This window comes from Hylobates moloch, unplaced genomic scaffold (assembly GCF_009828535.3).
Source record: "Hylobates moloch isolate HMO894 unplaced genomic scaffold, HMol_V3 SCAFFOLD_9, whole genome shotgun sequence".
Classification (NCBI taxonomy): domain Eukaryota; kingdom Metazoa; phylum Chordata; class Mammalia; order Primates; family Hylobatidae; genus Hylobates; species Hylobates moloch.
Genome location: NW_026652284.1, coordinates 119,129,712 through 119,151,561, shown reverse-complemented (window position 1 = coordinate 119,151,561; position 21,850 = coordinate 119,129,712). Strand labels below are relative to the sequence as shown.

General features: G+C 45.2%; 1 protein-coding gene across 1 annotated transcript in view; it reads left to right on the top strand.

The window, feature by feature from the left end:
• The window catches only part of COL22A1 (collagen type XXII alpha 1 chain), a 297,857-nt gene that overhangs the window by 79,934 nt on the left and 196,073 nt on the right, over positions 1-21,850 (top strand). Inside the window, exons 5-7 of the mRNA XM_032760938.2 lie at positions 3,989-4,100; positions 10,024-10,147; positions 15,407-15,682. Of these exons, the coding sequence (XP_032616829.1) occupies positions 3,989-4,100; positions 10,024-10,147; positions 15,407-15,682 (512 nt within the window). The remainder of the gene's footprint in view (positions 1-3,988; positions 4,101-10,023; positions 10,148-15,406; positions 15,683-21,850) is intronic.

Here is a 21,850-nt window from a genome sequence, read left to right as displayed (position 1 = left end):
CTCTGGGGTGCTGGCTTCCCCCCAGGTATTTAATCCCATCATCACACTTAGGTCTCCTGACACCCCTGCAATAAATTATTCTCTCCATTTTTCCAGTTACAGAAACAGGCTCAACAAAACCAGATAACTTCCTCAGTCTCCCAGCTGGAACTCTGTGTGGGAGCAGAGTGCCTTGGGCTGCGTTAAACACCATAAATGCCCAGTGTGCATTGTACCTTTAACTGGGATTAACCCCATGGCTTTGAGTAGGAACTGCAGCTGTTCTGTTAACTCCCGTCTCCTGGCATACTGAACAGAGGGATTCTTCAGTGCATACAATTGCACATTCAAATTAACTGAAGCAAAAAATGCAGTTTGACTGGGACTCTTCCCAGCCATGGCAAAAATTGGGGGAAATATGGTCAACAGTTTTTGGTGCTAAAAACATAAAAGATGATCAAATTGCACCCACTCTCCCAGTCTACAGATGAGGAGACTGATACTCAGAAAGAAAGTGACTCAGCCACTTTCACAGGATGTTGGTGTCAGGGAGACCCACCCACCTCTCCACGCCGCATGTTTATCTAGAGTTTGTGAGGGTTTAGAGGAGTGATCATGCTCTCATTCAGGATGAGGGACCCATTAGAGCATCCAGCATTTTAGTGAGCAACTATTGTGTTTAAGGCATGTTTCTACATTTTCTCATTTAAAACTCAAAGTGATTTTCCAAGACATGAATGTCTAATAGTAGAATCAGAATGTATTGCCACTGGCAGACAGGCAGACACTGTGCGGGGCCACTGTCCTGGCCAGGCTTGATGACTGGTCTTTTCCTTTTCCTTTTCCCTTTCCCTTTCTTTTCCTTTTCTTTTCTTCTTTCTCTTTGCAACAGAGTCTCTCTCTGTCGCCCAGGCTGGAGTGCTGTGGTGCGATTTTGGCTCACTGCAACCTCCGCCTTCTGAGTCCAAGCAATTCTCCTGCCTCAGCCTCCCAAGTAGCTGAGATTATAGGAACCCACCAGCACCCCTGGCTAATTTTTATATTTTTAGTAAAGACAGGGTCTCACCATGTTGGCTAGGCTGGTCTTGACCTCCTGACCTCAAGTGTTCCGCCCACCTTGGCCTCCCAAAGTTCTGGGATTACAGGCATGAGCCACTGTGCTCGGCTGACTGGTTATTCTTAATGTCCCATTTGGTGGATGAAGACATGAGGTCCAGAGAGGTTGAGTGAATTACCTGAGAGCTGGCAGGGAGAGAAAGTGTGGGAACAGGCATTTGCATGTAAATTGTTATCATAGCCCTTGCTTGTCTACGACACTGTGTTATTATTATCTCAATTTTACAAAACTGCAGAGGCAACAAGCCCAGAGAGGTTGAGGCTTGTGCTCAAGGCCACACAGCTCATTAGCAGGACTTCACTCAGGAGTATCTGGTCCACGTGCTGGGTGTTCTCTCCTCCACAAAGTCTCTCCCAGGGATCAAGGCTGCGTTACAGCTCACAGTGAGGCTCGACATTCAGTTTGACAAATCTGCACTGTGGGCCGGCCCTGCAGGTCCCGAGGATGGGGGATATATCGGGTGGTGAACTCAGCAAGCTGGGCCCTGTCCTCGAGAAGCTGGCAGGTGAGGAAAGCTGGCCTCACTCAGCCTGTGCCCAGTGGCAGCCTCTCAGCTGGATCAACCCATGCACCACAGGGGATCTCATTTGTGGGACTGTGGGTGCCTGCTCCCTCCCACAAACCAACCGTTTCCAGAGATGCTGAATCACTCACACTAGTGTGTGTAAACAAGCACAGTTTGGAGGGGTGCTTTTTCCATCTATAATGAAGCTTCTGAATACTGTTCCCATCTTAAGGACCCAATATCATTTAACAATTATATCATGAATTCCATTAAATTGCAGGTGTGTGAAATGCCATTTAAAAATGACATAATGGCAGCTCTTAGTCATTTTCCGAGAACTTGACAACCTCAGAATGGCAAAGGGCAGGGAACAGTCCAATCCAAAAAGTGTAGGGTTTCAATCCCAAAGCAACCTTCCCCTGCTCAGAACCCCCTTCCCAGACCATCGCAGGCCAGAGCAGGCCTCTACCTGGTAGCTTCCTCCCCGAGCACCTTCCCTGTTGCCCCAGCTCTGTTCCTCTCCAGTGCTGCCCCTGCTCATTGACTCTTCATGCCTAGAATTGTACTGCACACTTGCACTGTGCATTTCCTTATTTCTGGAGTCCCCACCAGTTCCAGTTCTCCTGGAGCCAGGATTTTGTGTTGGTGCCTGCTCCAACCCTGGAGCTCACAGGGCTTGGCATATTGCAAGCTCTCAAAAACATCTATTGAATAAATACATGACATCTGTGGACAGAATTTAGCATTAGAGGATGCTGCAATTGTGATGAGAAAACAGTAAATATAAAAAGTGCTTTGTTGGTGATTTACTGTATGTCAGGTACTGTAAGAAGAACTTTGTATCATTTAAGTCTCATAGCAATGAGGTGCATTTGAAAATAATCCCCTTTTTACAGATGAAAAAAAACCAGTGCTCAGAGATGTCAGGCAACCTGCCTAAGGTCACCCAGCAAAGACATGGTGATTAGGATCACAACCCAGATCTGTCCGGTTCTAATACTCAAACTTTACATCAGGACTACTTGCTCCCCTCCCTGACATTTCTTACACAATGCTTGGTGTGGACCTGGCTCTCAAAAGCATGTACTGAATGAATAAATAATCTCTTTGGGAAGAATTTAGTGGTAAAAGAGGCTAAGAGGCTTCAATCATTATGTTAATCCTACAAGTCCATTTCCTTTTTTTTTTTTTCTTTTTCTCTTTTTTCAGTAGTGCCTTAGAATATTGGAAACAGTGAGGAACTCTTCCTAAAATCTCATGGGTTAGGTACGAATACTGAGAAGTATATTATCCCTGGGGGTGCACAGGTGAGTTCAGCCTAGTGCCTGCCTTCAGCCAGCTTCCCTGTAACCTGCTGAGAGCTTTCCCCAGTGTCTGAGAGAGACAGTTTCAGGCAGGTGTTGAGTCACACTGTTAGCCTCCAGAACAAGTGTTGTCCTCAGGCCCCTCTGAGAACCCAGTCTGCAGAAAGCAACCCATTGTGGGGGAATGTGGAAAGCATGTCCTGGTGGTTGTGGGGAATAACTTGTAAAAAGAAACCCGCTCTATGAATTTCTTACCATATGCTGAGTGACGCATATTTAGGGTCTTACACAATTATCACAGAGCCCTACCCAGCAGGCATCACTGCTGTCCTTCCACAGTGAAGTACCCGAGACTCCTGTGGCTCATGTAACTTGCCCAGTGTCACATACACATGGCCGCTCAGGATCAAACCCCCATCCTTACCCTTGACCCTCACCCAAGTCCAAAGCCCCTGATTTTTCTGTTACTTTACATTGACAATGCATATAAGGTCCTCTCCCAGAGGGAAATTAAACTGAACTAAGGAAAAACAAAGCAAAACAAAACAAAATCATTTCAAATAATGCAGTATCATGAAGACAGTTTATTCCTCTCTGATGTTTCTCTCTTTAAAAATCATGAAACTTAAAAGCTGCCAAACTGTTACTCACATAAAGTCCAAATGCGAGGCAGAAATACGGCTGCAGGAAGGAAAGCCCTGAGTGGCCGTTTGCCTGCAGAGCCAGCCTGCATGAGCGAAGAGCACACATCTGGGTTTCGTGAACACCAAGGCCCTGCGGCCCTCACACAACCAGGACACCCTCCATTTGTCTCACGCTTAACCACATGCACACACATTTTCTTGAGAAAGCCAGTGTCTGTGTTCTTCTGCATTTTTTTCCTGGAGTTGAAGCCGAAGCTGTACATCTCATTACTTGGGTGCTTATGTTTTCTCCCTGAATATGTATTTGAACAATTCCCTCCACATCTGTTCTCCTGGGGCAGGATGGGCAGGCTGCCTTTGCAGTCAGCAGATGTGATTTTCCTTTGTCTTTTATACTCTTCCTTCACCAAACTCACTCCCAGCTCTTCTCTTTGTACAGGTTTTGACCTGATGGATTTGTTCAGTGTGAAGGAAATCTTGGGGAAGAGAGAGAATGGAGCTCAGAGTTCCTATGTACGGATGGGATCCTTCCCTGTGGTGCAAAGTACTGAGTGAGTGGCCACTTCTCTTTCCAGACCTGCCCAGGGTGTCATGGGAGAGGGCAAGAAAGGGGTCCAGCAGCCTCAGTTTCATACTTGGCACTGAGCCGGGCTTTAACCTACTCAGTGCCTGGTAAGTTTGCCCCGCGATGAAGGAGCTGAACCACTGGACCAGGGAATTCAAGCTGTTTTTTTAGCCATTCTATTATCATTGACTTCATTGGTTCTCTGATCCTTCTACACCTATCTCTCCATACACATTTGGCATTAATCATTCATTCATCCATGTGTTTTTCCATCCGTTCATGAAATAACAAACGGGTATGGTTTAGTAGTGCATAGCACCTACTAAGGGCCTGACACTGCATTCGTGGCTGGTGTGGCTTCACCAGAATCACGGAGTGGCTTTGGTCAGTTGAGTATCAGTGTTGACGGGGTACTTGGCTTTACACATTACTGAATGCCCTTGTGCCTCAATTTTCTCACGTTTTCAATCCAAAGTGAATGTTCCTGCCTTGCAACATTCTTGATAGGATACGATGTAAAGATTTGTCCAGTTCCTGACACTTACTGGGCCTCCAGTCAGGGGCTAAAGATGATACCAAAATGAATGCTCTATTCTTACTACAGGCAGACAAATCTTTTGAAAACAAAAATGACATTGTTACCCAATCCAGACCCCAAGAGAGGGTTCTTGGATCTTGTGCAAGAAAGCATTCAGGGTGAGTCCACAGTGCAAAGTGAAAGCAAGTTTATTAAGAAAGTAAAAAAATAAAAGAATGGCCACTCCAGAGACAGAGCAGCCCCAAGGGCTGCTGGTTGCCCATTTTTATAGTTATTTTTTGATGATATGCTAAACGAGGGGTGGATTATTCATGCCTCCCCTTTTTAGACTATATAGGGTAACTTCCTGACATTGCCATGGCATTTATAAACTGTCATGGTGCTGATGGGAGTGTAGCAGTGAGGACGACCAGAGGTCACTGTCATGGGCATTTTGGTTTTGGTGGGTTTTGGCCGGCTCCTTTACTGCGAGCTGTTTTATCAGCAAGGTCTTTATGACCTGTATTTTGTGCTGACCTCCTGTCTCATCCTGTGACTTAGAATGCCTTCACCATCTGGGAATGCAGCCCAGTAGGTTTCAGCCTCATTTTACCCAGCTCCTCCCCATTTGTACTTCTATACAAAATGTGTTAAAGTTGAAGTTAGCTGATCAATTGTGCAATAGTCTTATCTCACCTACTCAATGAGAAGTCCTAGAAAGGAACTGAGTCTTGGTTTCTGCTATAGTCTCGGCAGTTTCTGCTACAGTCTCGGCACCCAACTAAGCCCTGCCCAGAGTAGGGAATGAGGAAATATTTGCTGAATGAATGAGTCAACAGCCTGTAAGGAGTGAAAATGTTCTTTCAGATGCTAGTCTGGCAAAGACTGGCTTTGAACGCCAGCTCATAGAGTATGGGTTTCTGCATGTGTGTGATCCTTTTTGTTTTTTTAATTCAATGAACATTCTCTGAGTGCCAACCGCACACCAGGCACTGTGTCAGACCCTAATGTCATTTCATCCATGGCTCAGTGTCTGCATTCCAAGAGCGATTTTACAGAAGAAGAAATGAGACAAGTCACTTCCTCTCTGAGTCTCGTTTTCGTGAAACGAAGACAATAATCGCTGTCAGCCAACTCTTGAGAGAGTCATTTTCCCAGACGACGAGGTTGTTCTCTCTCCACACACAGCCAGGTGCTGGGGGATGTTATTATGAATCACCTAGCCCCATGCTCGTGGGGGTGCACAGGGATGAGCAGAGTCTACACCCTGTTTCCTTCTTCACTCCCCCTCACTTCTTTGCCCAATATGTCCAATTCACCACCCATTCCACTTGTAGGCAGAAAAAAATTGCATGGAACTTTAAGAAAAAAATGCAAAAGAGAACGAACAAAATAAAGAAAGCAAAAGTTACACAAATCTAGTGGAAGTGTCTAACCAAGGACCACTCTGTTTGCTAACCTTCTAAGGAGGCACTTGCATCAAAGAGCAAAGTGGCCGAATTCAGGCAATGCTCTGTGGAACACAGCATGGGACCCTGATTCTGGGTCACGGATTTGGGCTCCTTCCTGTTCTCTGAGAGTTGCTCTGAGGAGGAATTTCCACATTTGTTTTAATGGCAAAGCACCCAAAACAAAATCAAATTGGCAAGGCTCTTTCATTTCAAGAAAGGATATTACACTTTTAATTTCTAAAGCTTTGAAGTTTAAACACACATACATAAAATTTTAGTTAGCAAGTTAATTTTGTTCATAAAGAAAAGAGATGTCACTTTCAATATTTATATTTTTTCTCACCTGTTTAATATTTAAAGGGCATTGATGCACCTTATCTAACTTATTTCTCATGACAATAACAGAAATGAGCAAGGCAGGTATTACACTTTTCACTTAGCTTGTACAACATTTGAGACTCGAAATGGGACAGTGATTTGTTCAACACCTCACAGGTCAGAGGAAGAAAGAGGGAAAGAAGCAGAGGCTGGCCTCAAACTCAGGTCCTCTAATTACACACCCTTTACCCTTCCACTGTCACATCTGCTCTATTATTTGTGGAAAAGATTGGATTCGGCTATTTCCTTTCTTTAGATGTTTTCTGTTAATGATCTTTTTTCTCCCTGATTAAAATGACTGATACACATATGTATGTATATATAGGTACATATGGGTACATATATAAACACACGTGTAGGTGTATATATATACACACACATGCACATATAGCCACATATGTGTGTGTATAACCTAAGCAAAAGTTGTTATAATCAGCGGAATAAAAAGTCATTAACAGATAAATCTGTACTTTTTCTTATGATATACTTGTCTGTGTGTATTTCAAAGGTATAAGAAGAAAGTGTATTCAGGGAAAAAAAATAGCATAATTGGATTCATTAAGAAAATAAGGAGAAAATGGCCAGGCGTTGTGGCTCATGCCTGTAATCCCGGCGCTTTGGGAGGCCGAGGCAGGCAGATTACTTGAGGTCCAGGGTTCGAGACCAGCCTGGCCAGTGTGATGAAACCATGTCTCTACTAAAAATACAAAAAATTAGCTGAAACCCTGTCTACTAAAAATACGAAACAATAGCCAGGTGTGGTGGGGGGTGCCTATAATCCCATCTACCCGGGAGGCTGAGGCAGGGGAGTTGGTTGAGCCTGGGAGGCAGCAGTTGCAGTGAGCCGAGATCATGCCATTGTACTCTAGCCTGGAAGACAAAGTGAGACTCTGTCTCAAAGAAAAAAAAAAAAAAAAAAAAAAAAAGAAAGAAAAGAAGGAGAAAATGAAAAACAAAGCAGCATATTGATCTGTGGCTACAAAGCCTGTGTCTGTGGACACAGACATGTATGTGTCCACAGACACAGCATGTAGGGAGGCCCCATCTTCCTCATGCATGGGCAGTGACTGAGGGCGTCTCTGAATGCTGAGGGAGGTCCAGGTGCTATGAGTGATGGGCCCTGTTCCCACTACCTGGATGTGATCCTGGGTGAAATCCCAACTCAGAGAATGACTTTGAACAACTGGGCCATCATCTCCCAGCCTGGAGCTGTAAACTGAGAATCAGAATCTTAATGGAAGGTCCTACAGCCAAACAAAGTCCCTGCGGATCTGCAAGTCTGAGAACCAGGAACTCAGACGCCTCCCCACTTCCCTTCCTGTCTGTCTGGCCAGGCAGGGTCCACCTTCTCCAGCGGGGAAGTCAATATCATGTACATTCCTGAAGCAGCCCCCAGCCCCCAGGGCAGGATTGGGCTCCCCCACCGCTGGCTGTGCAGTTAAGGTGCAGTCAGCTGGTGATTAAGAGAAGAGCCCAGGAGAGCAGGTCCCAGGTGTGTCTCCCTCTGCCACTTAGTAGCCAGATGGCATGGAGTTAACCCCTTAGAGCCTGGTGCCCTCAGCTATAGTACGAGGATCAAAATACCTTTTTTTTGAGAAGAATCTCGCTCTGTCGCCCAGGCTGGAGTGCAGTGGTGTGATCTTGGCTCACTGCAAGCTCTGCCTCCCGGGTTCACGCCTGTAATACCTTCTTTATAGATTCTCGTGAGGAAGAAATTAGGCAATATGTGAAAAGAGTTGTGGTGAGCTTGTGTTAAGCTCTCAAAAGATATGTATTTTTATTAAATCTTAGAATCTTATATCAAATGAGATCCTAAGCGTAAGTGCTTTATTGAATCTGAGAAACACTACGAAAAAGTAAGCTAAACTTTATTTTGATAGGATGTAAGTCTAGGATAAATCAGTGGTTCTCAACTAAGAGAAATTTCACCCCCACCCCCCAGGGGACCTTGGGCAGTGTCTGGAGGCAATTTTGTTGTCACAACTGAGTGAAGGGTTGCTGCTGCCATCGAGTGGGTGGGGGCCAGGGAGGCTGCTCAGACTCCTACAAGGCTTGGGGCAGCTCCCACATGTGTGTTGTCTAGGATACGCCCTCCAGGAAAATCAACCAGGCCCTGTACTAGCACTGGCGAAAGAGAGGTTTCTCCATGGAAATGGCTGTTGACAGTTTTCAAAGTTCTGCATTCCTTCAGCTTTTATGAAGTGCCTGCCGTGCTGCAGGGACCCGAGTGGGTGCTGAGGGACAGGGATTTGTCAGTGTTTCCTCACCAGGGACTTCACGAGGAAAACATGGGGAGTCTGGAGAGCTGGAAGACAGGTGGCTGTGAGTCAAGCAGATGGGGAGAGATGAGGAAGGAGGGGGTGATGTCAGTGACGTTTCCCAGAACCCTGTTGTGGAGGGAAGAAGAGGAAGAAAGAGGGGAAGTGGGAGATTGCTCAGGTCCCGGCTGGGGATATGCAGTCAGGAGAGGCTGTGTGTTGGTGGGGGTGGCGGGGTTCTGTGCTGACATGCAAGAGGCAGGAGGGAGCTCAGGTGCCCTGTTCATGACACAGAGGAAGATGGAAGAGCAGCTGGCCTGAGAGTGCTCCGAGGACAGAGAGACTGAGGGTTGGCATCTTGGTTCTCAGTGGGGGGGATTGAGCCTCCACAGAAGGGAATTAACAATTTTCATTTCTGAATTTGGAAGACGAAAAGCAGCCCCAGGACTCGGTGGGGGTGGAGCAACAGGGAGCTGACGCCTCCCCAAGGTGAGGGGCTGGCTCCACAGGCCAGGCAGGAACCTGGGCCTTGTGGGAGAGAAGAGGATGTGCTACATCCCAGTCTATTCTGGCTGCTATGACAAAGCACTATAAGCTAAGCTGGGTGGCTTATACACAGCATTTACTCCTCACAGTTCTGCAGGCTGGGGATCTAAGATCAGGGTCCTCATAGACACCATGCTTCCCTGTACTCTTACACGGTGGGAGGGGTAAACAAGCTCTCTGGGGTCTCTCTTATAAGGCCACAAATCCCATTCATGAACTTTCTGCCCTCATGACCTAATCACCCCCCACCAAAGCCCCATCTTCTGTTACCATCTCCTTGGTGTGAAGATTTCAACATATCGATTTAGGAAGACAGAAACATTCAGACCATGGCATCCTGGCATCTGGGACAGGGCACCAAGCAGGATAAGGTATATCCATTTGTCCTGGCCAAGGAGGGATGCATCAGGGAGCAGCGAAGCTGGGAGTCTCTCCATATTTGATCCCGGGGGCGTGACCATTTAGCGTTTACTGTGGATGTCATCAGTCGTGGTGGTGGAGAGATGGAAGCAGATGCATCATAGGGATGGATTTGAAGGTGCTGATGTTGGAGCCTCAGGGGTCATGACGATGGTCTAGGTCACATTGAGGCCCTGACCTAAGGAGAAAGCAGTGAAGGCAGGCCAAGAAGGTGGATGGTGGAAATATTTAGGAAGTCAAATTGGCAGGGCTTGATCACTGGTGGGTTGTGTGGGCTCATTTTGCTGGCTCCCTGCCCTCATCGCCAAGCCTGGTGTGTTTGTCTCCATTTTTCTCCAGGGATGTTTTCCCCCAGGGTTTACCTGATGAGTATGCCTTTGTCACAACCTTCCGGTTCAGGAAAACCTCTCGGAAGGAAGACTGGTATATCTGGCAGGTCATCGACCAGTACGGCATCCCACAGGTAAGGGCAGCAGTGCCTTATCTCAGTGGTCCTGAGCTTTCTGTTCCCCTCTCACAGTGGATGGCACCACCCACCATGTTTTCTCCAGGGCTCTTATCCCTGGGCCTAGAGAGATTGAGAGCCTGGTGTATGGAGGCTCAGAGGACCTGCAGGGGGGATGTCATGAGACCCAAGAGGTCCAGCTTCTTGTCCTAATGATAATGTAGTACCAGGCCTTCTGATGGGGGTAAAGAAGACTGAGTTCCTGTCCTCCGAGACACTTGGTCTAGCCAAGGACATGGACGCCAACTCTGCTGTCCTGTGACACCTGCTATTGGCAGCATGAGTGACCCAGCTTCATGATGCCGTGGAGGGCACTGGCTCAGGGTCACATAGACCTGGTTCAGGTCTCATGTCTACTCCTTCATTGGTGTGGGTCCTGGGATGGGTTACTTTATCTTTCTGAGTCTTGGTTTTCTGAGCTGTAAAATGGAAAATAGAGTACCTACCGTGAACTGTTGGTGGGAGAATCAGATGGAATATTGGTCTGTAAAGCATCTAGAACAGTGCCTGATACGTAATAAAATCTCATCATGAGAATTTCCCTTCAGTGTTCTTCTGAATAAAGCTCTGGGTCCTGTCTTTACTCACCTCTGGTGTGTTTCAGCTTTCAGTTCCCATGAAGGTAGGACAGCTCTCCACCAGCACACAGTCCGGTGAGGAAAGAGAAATCTGAAATTCAAAGCCATCAACACCATCTGTTGGTTTGAGATAAAACAACACTACTATTTGTTCTCTGCCAAATCCAAATCCCCTTGTTCTCAAGTCGTAGACAAACCATTTCTTTCTCCTCTCCTAGAAAAATTAACTGGATGAAGATATTACTCACTTACAGCTGGGAGATACTGACTAAACTTTCACTAGGGGCTAAAATAAAATAAAAGCTTGCTCAAGCAATTGGACTCCAGCAATCACACTCATGGCCTGCCATCTGAGAGGGCAAGACATTCTTAAACAGTGAGCTCACCCTCCCAGGTTGAGGCTGGGCCCTGACTTCAGATGCATTTGCTTATCAACATGTACATGCTCTTAGTAGGAGCTGGGGATTGTTTGGAGGGCTTTACAAATACTAATTCATTTAGTCTTCATAATAACTCTGAATATTTTCTACTGTTAGCATCACAGATATGAGGAAACTGAGCCACAGAGAGCCTAAGAAATTTGCTTACCTTTTGACAGGTAATAAGAGCAGGGGTTGAGATTTGAACCCAGTCATTCAGGTTCCCACATCTGTGCTTTTAACCACATGCTCAGCTGGCTTGTGTTCCAAGCCTGTCCTGATCAATTAGTCCTGTTGAATGGTTTTTCCATAACATCCCTGGTCATACTGAGACGCAGAGACATTTTCAAACTTAACTGCTGAGAGGCTTGATTTTGTAAGTGTGGGAGGCTGAATGGAGGAGTCGGGATTCTTCTCCAGAGGCCACTTTTCTGGAGAAGTCCATTGCATTCCCATCCAACTCCATCTCCAATTGCACAGGTCTTGCTTCTCCATTTTCTCAGGGTCTGGTGCAGTGGGACTGGGCACCTGACATTACATTCTTGTGGGTGAGTCTGCACCGCCCCCTCAGTCTGGGATCTCTTCCTTCATGGCATTTGCAGAGCTGTCTGTGCCCTGTCTGCCATGTGTGCATCTTCCCCTCCTTCTGTCAAAATGAGTAATGGGATGAAATACCACAGAGCCATGCAGAGATGAAGTCTGTCTTGAGATTTGAGATTCCTGTGTGAAGAGGCATACAGAAATTTACCCGTGTTAATCAAGGCTTGGTTGAATGCCCGGCACCAGAAGTGCCAATGATGCTCACTTCCATGCCCTGGGGAAATACTGGCTAGACACAGGAAAGTTGGATAAAGACCTATAAAGAAGATGAACTGTGAGCAGAGTGGTATCGGTTGCATGCCCATGCACTCTGTCAGTCATTGTAGATCTACAGATAGAGAAGTTCATCTATAGATATATATGTGCATGCTTTCATTTGCCATTTACAACTGCCCTTAAAAGCTGGCATTTTCCCCATTTGTCATTTGGGTAAACTGAGGCTGGATTTCAACAAGTCTTGTAGGCCAGTGTAGGGACTTTTTGTTTGAGAAGAGACTCTGTGGAGTTGCACAGGCCCAGAAACAGGAGGACAAATTAGGAGAACATAGTAGTGATCCAGGCAAGTGTGGATGCCGGCAGTTATACTGAGATTAGGAGAAACAATCAGGCTATAGATTAATTTTGAAAATAGAACCAGTAGGATTTGCTGATGGAGCTGACATATAAAGTGCCTTCCCCAGGGCCACCCAGGTAATATTGGTAGACACAAGACATCGGACTGCTGGGTGCCCTCCCTTGCTCTATATCATGCTAGAGGCAGAAACAATGGGAAAGTCATGTCCCCAGGAAGCTCTGAAGGTTCAGGGACACAGTGCTCGAACATGTGAAATAGAAGACCATGTTTAATCATGGAAGTATTAGCTTTATGTGTATTAGAAGTATTAGATCATTAGACGGGGTTTCGTAGTTTTCTATTTTATGCCCTACTCATAGCATAAAATAGATGATGCAATTAAAATAAATCCTAGTCTTCCTTGGTTGTACTGAAGCCATGTGGAGCACAGAAAAAGAGACCAGAAGACCCAGGTTGTGTTGAATACGTAGCTGATCCCCCTGCACTACATGAGCACCTTCCTTTAACTACAGAGACTCTTATTCATTTGTTCATTCCTTCACGCATTCAGTACCTTTTTATTGAGTGCCACTGTGTACCATGTGTTTTTCTAGCCAGTGGGGTTACAGAGATGAAGAGAGAAAGTGCCTGTTTAAAAGGATGGACATGAAAGGCAAAAAGGTGAACAAAAGACATGGATAAGATAATTTCATATACTGATGCTGTGCTGTGAAAAAAGTCAATAAATGGTTGGGCACAGTGGCTCATGCCTGTAATCCTAGCACTGTGAGAGGCCAAGGCAGGCAGATCACTTGAGGTCAGGAGTTCGAGACCAGCCTGGCCAACATGGTGAAACCCCATCTGTACTAAAAATACAAAAATTAGCTGGGCATGGTGGTATGCACCTGTAGTCCCAGCTACTCAGGAGGCTGAAGCAGGAGAATTGCTTGAACCTGGGAGGTTGAGGTTGCAGTGAGCTGAGATCACCCCTCTTCACTCCAGCCTGGATGACAGAAAGAAAAAGAAAAAAGAAAAGAGTCAATAAATCACATCTTGGGATGTGAGAACAGATGGCCAGGCTAAAATCCAAGAGTATGTGTTTATCAGGGAAGGTTTCACTGCTGTGATGCCTGTGAACTTACTTGCTTAATTCATTATTGCAAATATTTAGAACAGTGCCTGGCAAATAATAAATACTATATAAATGTTATATATATATTGTAATTCTCATAATAATCCTCATGACAATTCATTTAATTAAATTTTCATGGATAAATTTATATAATCCTCTTCACAAATAGGCACTACTATTGGTCCCATATTACAAATGAAGAAGCTGTAGAGAGGTTAAATAACTTAACTAAGGTCACACAGCTGAAAAGTGATTCATTGGTTTAAATGTAGGCTGGCAAGGGACAGCCCCCACTGAGCCCACATTTTTGACGAGTGCTGTAGCAAAGTAACTGGGGTTAAGGGAGTTGATGCAGTTAAGGGATAAGGGTTAAGGAAACCAACAAGAAATGCCAAGGCATCCCAGGATCAGCCACAGGAGGAAGCTACCACCTGGGCCTGGATGGGCAGGGGAACGGGGAGGAGATGGTGAGTTCTAGTCATAGAGGAGGATATATGTCCAAAGAACTGGGGCACATGGAGGGACAAAGCCACTCAGGAGCCACAGGGAAGCCAGGAGGGGTGGGAGGAAAAAATGCCCCATCTCTCTCTCTTCCCGCTCATTGGTCTGCATTCCAATGGACTTCCTATGGGCCAAGCTCAGCTAGAAGCCAAAGGGCCCAGGATCTGAGATGAAGAAGTCCTGAAAGGTCAGATCCTGGGAGCAGGGAGCCCCAGGGAAGGGCAACACGTGAATATTAGAGCAGATGAAGACTAACCTTCCAGAGATGGAACAAGGAAATACTTATTCTTTCATTCACTCAATGGATACTCATGTTCTGTGCCTTCTATTCTGTTCATACTTTTGTGCACTGATTGTGTATCTGTTGCCCACTGTTGTGTTCCTGACACACGGCATGTTGCCTGCTGGGCACACAGGATGTTTGGTGAATATTCTGGAGGGATGACAAAATGAGTACATGGATGAGAACATACTCATTTATTCATTATTAAAAAACAATCAGGCTGGGCATGGTGGCTTACACCAGTAATCCTAGCACTTTGAGAGGCCAAGGTAGGCAGATCATTTGAGGTCAGGAGTTTGAGACCAGCCTGGCCAAAATGGTGAAACCCTATCTCTACTAAAATCAATAAAATTAGCTGAGTGTGGTGGTGCACACCTGTAATCCCAGCTACTGAGGAGGCTGAGGCAGGAGAAGAGAATCGCTTGAATCTGGAAGGCAGAGGTTGCAGTGAGCTGAGATCACACCACTGCACTCCAGCCTGGGCATCAGAGTGAGACTCTATCTCAAAAAACAAAACAAAACAAAAAAAGAGAAGTAAAACAGTAAAATCTTCTCCAGAATTTGCCCATTACAAAATGCCTGTGCATTTTGCAAAGGCTACCCCAATGACCCAGACGGATCAGACCCCTGCTATCAAGAAACATTATTTTGTGGGGGCCCCAGCTTTATCCTCAAATGAGAGACAGTGTAGGGTAATAGACCAGGCCAGAAGAGATGTTTGGTTTAACCAGCTTACGGTTTTAAAGGACACTCAAACTAGTCAGGATTTCTGGCTGGTCTCACAACTCAAGCTCCTCTGTGCACGAATTGTCTTGGAGTCCCACCAAAGCTCTCTTACCTGCATAGCCCTTCCAGACAGTTGAGGCTGTGACCCCTGCGTTAATGTATGAGTGCAATTATTCCATTTAATACCGGGTTTAGAACAGCCTGCAAGGTAGACTTCAGTAACACCATTGTGCGAGGAGGAACCCGAGGCTCTCAGAGGTGTGAAGGAATTGGTCCAAGGTCAGAAGGCAGGTGACCAGCTGGTAAGAGTCACAGCCAGGGTTGACTCAGGATTGCCAGGTCTGACTCTGAACTCCCATTTCCCATTCTCTTCTTTTCCCTTGGCCCCAAGAAGCTCAAGGAGTCTCTGGTCCTTCCCTCCCCAGGTCTCCATCCGGCTGGATGGTGAAAACAAGGCAGTGGAGTACAACGCTGTGGGTGCCATGAAAGATGCTGTCAGGGTGGTCTTCCGAGGTTCCCGGGTCAATGACCTCTTTGACCGGGACTGGCACAAGATCGCCCTGAGCATCCAGGCCCAGAACGCCTCCCTGTACATTGACTGTGCGCTGGTGCAAACATTACCCATGGAAGAACGGGAGAACATTGATATCCAGGGCAAGACTGTGATTGGCAAGCGCCTCTACGACAGTGTGCCCATTGACGTGAGTACCAGGGGGCCTTCTGCAGCCCAGGTTCCAGGCCACCGGGGAGAAGCCTTGGGAGCTAAGTGCCCTCAGTGTTCTCCACACCTGCATGAACCGTGTACCAAATCATCACCTTGGACCGTCTTAGAAGGAAAGACCCTGACTCAGAAAACTGCCATATTGGAACTGCAATTCACCATCACCCATGTATTAACTCATTCAGTTATTCAACCATTCCATCAATCATTCATCATATATACATTGAGCACCTACTATGTGCCAGGCACTGTGCTCAGCACTGGGGACACCAGTACCCACAAAAGAGAGCAAGACTGAAATGGCTCTGGCTGCATAAATAATTTTAGAGAAAGGTAGCTCCTAGGTCCGCAAAGATCACACACACAAATACATACATATATGTACATATGTATATGAATGTATATATGCATGTAGGTGGATAGATATATAATAGTTTCTGATAAATTTAAATACAGATTTTTTCCTTCTTCCTTGACTGTAAAAAAAATTGGAAAATATGTGGAAAATAAGCAACAATCATCCTCATTGCACCAACTAGGGATAACAACTGGTAATAACTGAACATTTATCCTTCCATCCTGAATCAATGTTCTTTCCTTCTTTTATTTTTTTCTCTTCGCTCCTTACTTCATTTCTCTTCTGTTTTTTTATTCCTTTAATTTTTCTTTCTTCCCTCTAGCAATACATACCCACATCTGTAGCCACAGAGATGCATACACCATAAGTATGTATGTAATACAACACACACAGACACCTTGCAAGTGATCCACATGTTCCGTCTTCAAGCTGAAGTCAACCTTAGCTCCCATGCCCAAGAGCATCCCCCACTGCCTGAGAAACAACAGGAAACATGATGTGGGGAAAGCTCTTTCCAAAACCATTTTAGGTATCCATGTATACATAAGCATAAGCAAATATAGTACCATTAGGCATAGGATAGATTCTTGGAAGTTTATGTAAATAATGGACTACATCTGGCTTTTTTTGTTTACTCAAAATTATGTGTCTAAGCTTTAATTGTTTTTTTAGCTAAAGCATAATACTTTGTTATATATTCATTCATACGTCATTCATTCTCCTGTTAGTGGTGTTTACATAGTTTCTAATGTATTACTATCATAATTAGCAAGCCTTGGACTTTGAAAAGGGGGGTGCATCTCTATGCACTTTACTTATGAGGAAAATGTGAGCAACAGCTGCCCTTTAAGCTTGAGATAGAGATGAATTGAGAGCATTTTTTGGAGGTATGTACCCTTAAGTTTAATGATTGGGCTGTGGGGTACACAATTTTTAACTTTCCCACGTATTTCCAATTGCTCTAGAAAGTGACCTTTATGTGTGTGTGTGTGTGTGTGTGTGTGTATGTTGTATGTATGTTGTATGTATATATATAAATTATATATAATATATAAACATTAAACGTTATGTATATAAACATATACATACATTATAGATATAAATTATATAGCTAATGTTTATTTAATTTATATCTATATAATTGTATATAATATACCATTATATATAACTATAATATATAAACATTATATATAATACATATAAACATTATATATAGATCTATATATATTATATCTATATAATGGTACATTATATAGGTATAAATTATATGTGTATAATGTTTTGTCGTTTTGTCAGTCTGCTGGGCATACAGGGTTATATTGTGGTTTTCATCTGTGTTTGCCTGATTACCATTGAGACTGGAAATCCTTCCCTATGTTTACTGATGGTTCCCACGTCCCCCTTTGGTGATGCTAGGCCATATCCTTTGCCTGTTTTACTACTATGCTAGTTTTCTTTACTGAATGATTTCTAGATAATCTTTACATATTTTGTATAGTAATTGCTTATTTGTTATACATGCTACAAAATTGTTTCCTGGTCTGTCAAACATAAACCATAAGAAAAAATGAGTAAGTTAGCAAACATAAAATTTTAGGAAGTGGCATTCCTGCAAAAGACATCATAAACAAGTTTATAGACTTTGTCTTAACTTGCTTTGTTAACAGAACGATAAATCATCAACAACCCTGTGCATACCGATTTTTAAAAATTAAGCTGAGAGTGATTTGGTCAGAGATAGTAGGGAGAGGAGAGATTGGACCTTGCAGATGTGGGAGGACAGACACACACAAACTGCAGCTTACATGCCAGCCACTGCCAGCCAGCTGCAACACCATCGCCCATTCACACACTGGTTATGTTTTCCAGGCTTTGTTTATCTGTTAGTTTGTTTAATCTCTGAAATGGGAATCACACCTTGTTTGTTTTTATATGCAGTTGCTGAGGGGATGAAATAATAGGTGTGGAACCAAGTTAAGCAAAAAATAGTAAAATCAAAGTAAAGCTATAAAATCATTATTCAGCCTGCTACTAATTCTAGCTACTTGTGCAAAGACTGTGTGCCAGGCATTGCACTAAAGTGCTCCTTTACCCCATTTCTGACCAAAATCTTTACAACTTTAGAAAGTAGATAGAGTGGACATCCTCATTTCACAGATGGAGAGAGACGCTCCTGGAGAATTTGAGGACTCTTCTGAGATCACACAGCCAACAAATGGCAGTTGGGGTTTCCACTCACACAGCCCGTCTTCCAGGTCCGTTTGCAAACCTCTCCCTGCCTAAGATAACAGACATCAAAGGGCTGGACAAGATGGAGCTATGGGGGTATTCATGACGCAATAAGGATCACTGTTATCTCCCTCAGAGTGTGCATCACGGTCACAAACACAACCCCTCTTAATCCTAAATTCAGGCCAGGTGGGTGGATGTGCCTCACATTTTATAGGTGGGGAGACTCCAACTGCAAAGTATCAGGTGACTTGTTTAAGTTCCCTGCCTTGGGCAGCCAGGCTAGGACATTGGCTCTGTGAGCTCCATGGTTCTACTGTCAGCCCCTGAATAACAGTCCCTGAAACAGATACCCTCTGAGCTGTAATGAACCCAGAGAGCATCTTATCCAGCCCCTCATTTACTCTACAGACAAGGGTACAGAGGCTCAGAGGGAATAACGAACATGTCCAAAGATACAGAGCAAGATTAGATCCTTCTAACCCTGGTTCCAAACATACAACAATGAGATTTCCACTATATTTCTATTTGAGGTAGTGGGAAACTATATTTGACTTAAAAGTCTCCTAAAAACAAGAGCCAACTTTAGCAAATAGCCCCACATCCCTAAAAATGCCTGTCCTAGCCTTTGAGTTAAACAAAATTGTTTTGGAGTCCAGGCTTCCCTATAGCCTCTCTGGTGCTGTTTCCTCAGCTGTAACATGAGAAAAATGAGCACTCCCTCCACAGGGTTGTTGTGTGATTAAATGCTGTATCATATGTGAAGTGCTTATAAAACTTCCTGGAATACTTCCAGCTTTCAATAAATGCTAGTCATCATGAACATCATCACCACCATCTTCATCACATTATCATGGTGGTGGTGTCAGGTTTTGAAAACAGGAAGAGGATTAGCTTCCTGGTACTCTCCAAGGTACCCATTTGTATTATATGGTCAACCCCTAAACAGGGGATTGGAAATCAGACCTGAGTTTCCTTCTGGACACATCCCTACCACATACAACACCCTAGTATAGCAGAAGTGGTTGATTCCCCACCTATATCCCCCTGAGTCCTCATCATTTCAGTGTATACCAGCTGTGCTGCCAATTGCCTGCACCTGTCTTGCCTGAGGGCTTTCCCTCTCCACCAGAGACAGTGCTATCCATTATCAAGCAGGCATCAATACCCACAGGAGCAGCCCTCCACCAAGGACTGGTGGCAGTTGGAGTATCAATACCTCAGCTCCCTCACCATTTGGCATCCTAACTCTGAGTCACATATTCTTGATGGGCTCCAGAGTTCCCCAACACGTGTAAACTGCAGATGCTCACAGTGGTAACACCCTTGATAACAGCCCTTTACTGGCTAACTTCCTTTCCCTAACTCACTTTCCAGCTCTGCTACCAGTGCTCCCAAATTAAATAAAGATGCTACTTTTTGAATAGACGTTTCTAGGTCTACTAAATTAGACTAAAACACCCAGGCCAGTGGCCTCACCTCTCTGCACCTTCACTTCCTCATCTATAGAAAGGAGACAGTGGAAACTCACACCTGTCAGAGCTATTGTGAGGATTAAGTGAGATCACTAGTATGTAAACACAGCACCTAACAGTGCCTGGCACATGGGGAGTTCTCAGCTGGGTTAGAGGCAATAGAGAATAATGAAGAGTGTCCATGGGTGTATTACACCCATTGACTATTCCATGTTGCATTTTTATATTAAAACCAAGTATCAAGAAAATATATAGGAGAATCAATACATCTCTACCTCTTAGTAAATCTTCCAGAAGCATCAGCTGTGGTACTTGTAGCCACATGGTTTGGGGCATCCTACACATTCTACACTGAAGCTTCATCTGTGGCTGACACTGTGCTGTCATGGGCTCTGTTTCCCTTGGTCCCCACCACAGCCCTGTGAGTCCATCTCACAGAAAGGACAACTGAGGTTCAGTTTTCCTAACTTTACCAGCTGATATGAGAGAAAAGTAGAGCTGAGGCTCAGACTGGGCCATGCTGAATGCAGCCTTCCCGCTGTCTGCTCCTTAACTGGTTTCCACACTGCAGCCAGCAAAGGGTCTCTAAGCTGCTGATGGGTGGGACATGGAGGAAAGCTGGGATCCAGGGAGCCAAGCAGACCCATGCAGCAGTTCAACCCATAATTGCTGAGGGCAGAAACCTGAGCAGGACTTCCAGACAGGAGTGGGGGAGCACAGTGATGTCAGGAGGTGAAATCCCAGGGTGTGGGGCAGGGAGGAAAGGAAGAGAAAGATTGAGTGGCTGGGGCGATGCTGGGATTTCAGGCCATCGGAAAGGGGCCCCTCTTGGCTCAGAGGACCTCTCACCTCACCTGAGAACGCCTCTGTCCAGATCCCAAGCCAGTGTGCTCTGTCCCTGGCCTGCCTCCTGTCTCCTTCTTCTCCTTCCCTGTCCCTGCGGCCTTGCCAGGCAGTCCCAGCTGCTGCAAGTATGTTTGATAATGAAGAAAGCAGGGCTGTCTCTGAAAGTAGGCTTTGTTCAAAACCACAATTTTTCATTTTGTCATTTTCTCCTGTTTCTGGGCTGGTGTCTCTACAGGAAATAAAACAGACGGATGAATGGTATTGTTATTGTTTCTGCTGAACAAAGTCAGTGGGGTGAGGGGCTACACTTCGAGGGGCACTTCACTGTGCAGAGGGACTCCCGAGTCCAACATGGGCCTGAGAAGGGAGCAGAGGAGTTGTAAGTCCAGGGCACTTTGCATCAGTGTTCAACGCAATAAGCGTTCCCCCCTCCACTGACTGAGCTCAAGCTCCATTTGATAAATGCCTATCCATTCATCCACTCATCCACCCAGCCATCGATTCTATGACACTTTTATGAGTCGGACTGCTCCAGCAAAGGACAGGAGACAGGAGACCTTGCTCTCGTGGTCTATGTTCTATTAGGGATGTTTAAAAAACTGAGCTAAGAAACAGAATCATTCATTGTGGAAAGTGCTGTTAGGACCACATTCAGAATGTTGTGCTAGAGTGACAGGGAGGTCCTGTGTGTGGACAGGCGACTGAGGAGCCAGCGCAGGAGGGGTGGCAGGAGGAAACCAATGTGGCTGAAGGAAAGGGAGCGATGAGCATGGCAGACTAGGGGTGAGCTTGAACCGTGTCCTGCAGGGCCTGGGGAGAGCGAGAGATTGTCGACAGCTCTGATACATTAGCAAGAGTTTGGCTTTCGTGCTTCAGAAGGCAGCACTGCCTGGGATTTGGTCCTTGCTCTCAGAATTCCTGGAGCCTGGAAGGAAGATGGACATACAGACGTCTAATTATCCTACAGTCTGCTGTGTCTGATGTTAGCTGTCTGTACAATGTATTAGTCTGTTCTTATGCTGCTAATAAAGACATACCCAAGACTGGGTAATTTATAAAGGCAAGAGATTTAATTGGCTCGGTTCCAAATGGCTAGGGAGGCTTCACAATCATGGTGGAAGGTGAATGAGGAGCAAAGTCACATCTTACATGGCAGCAGGCAAGAGAAAGCATGTGCAAGGGAGCTCCCATTTATAGAACCATCAGATCTCATGACACTTATTTACTATCATGAGAACAG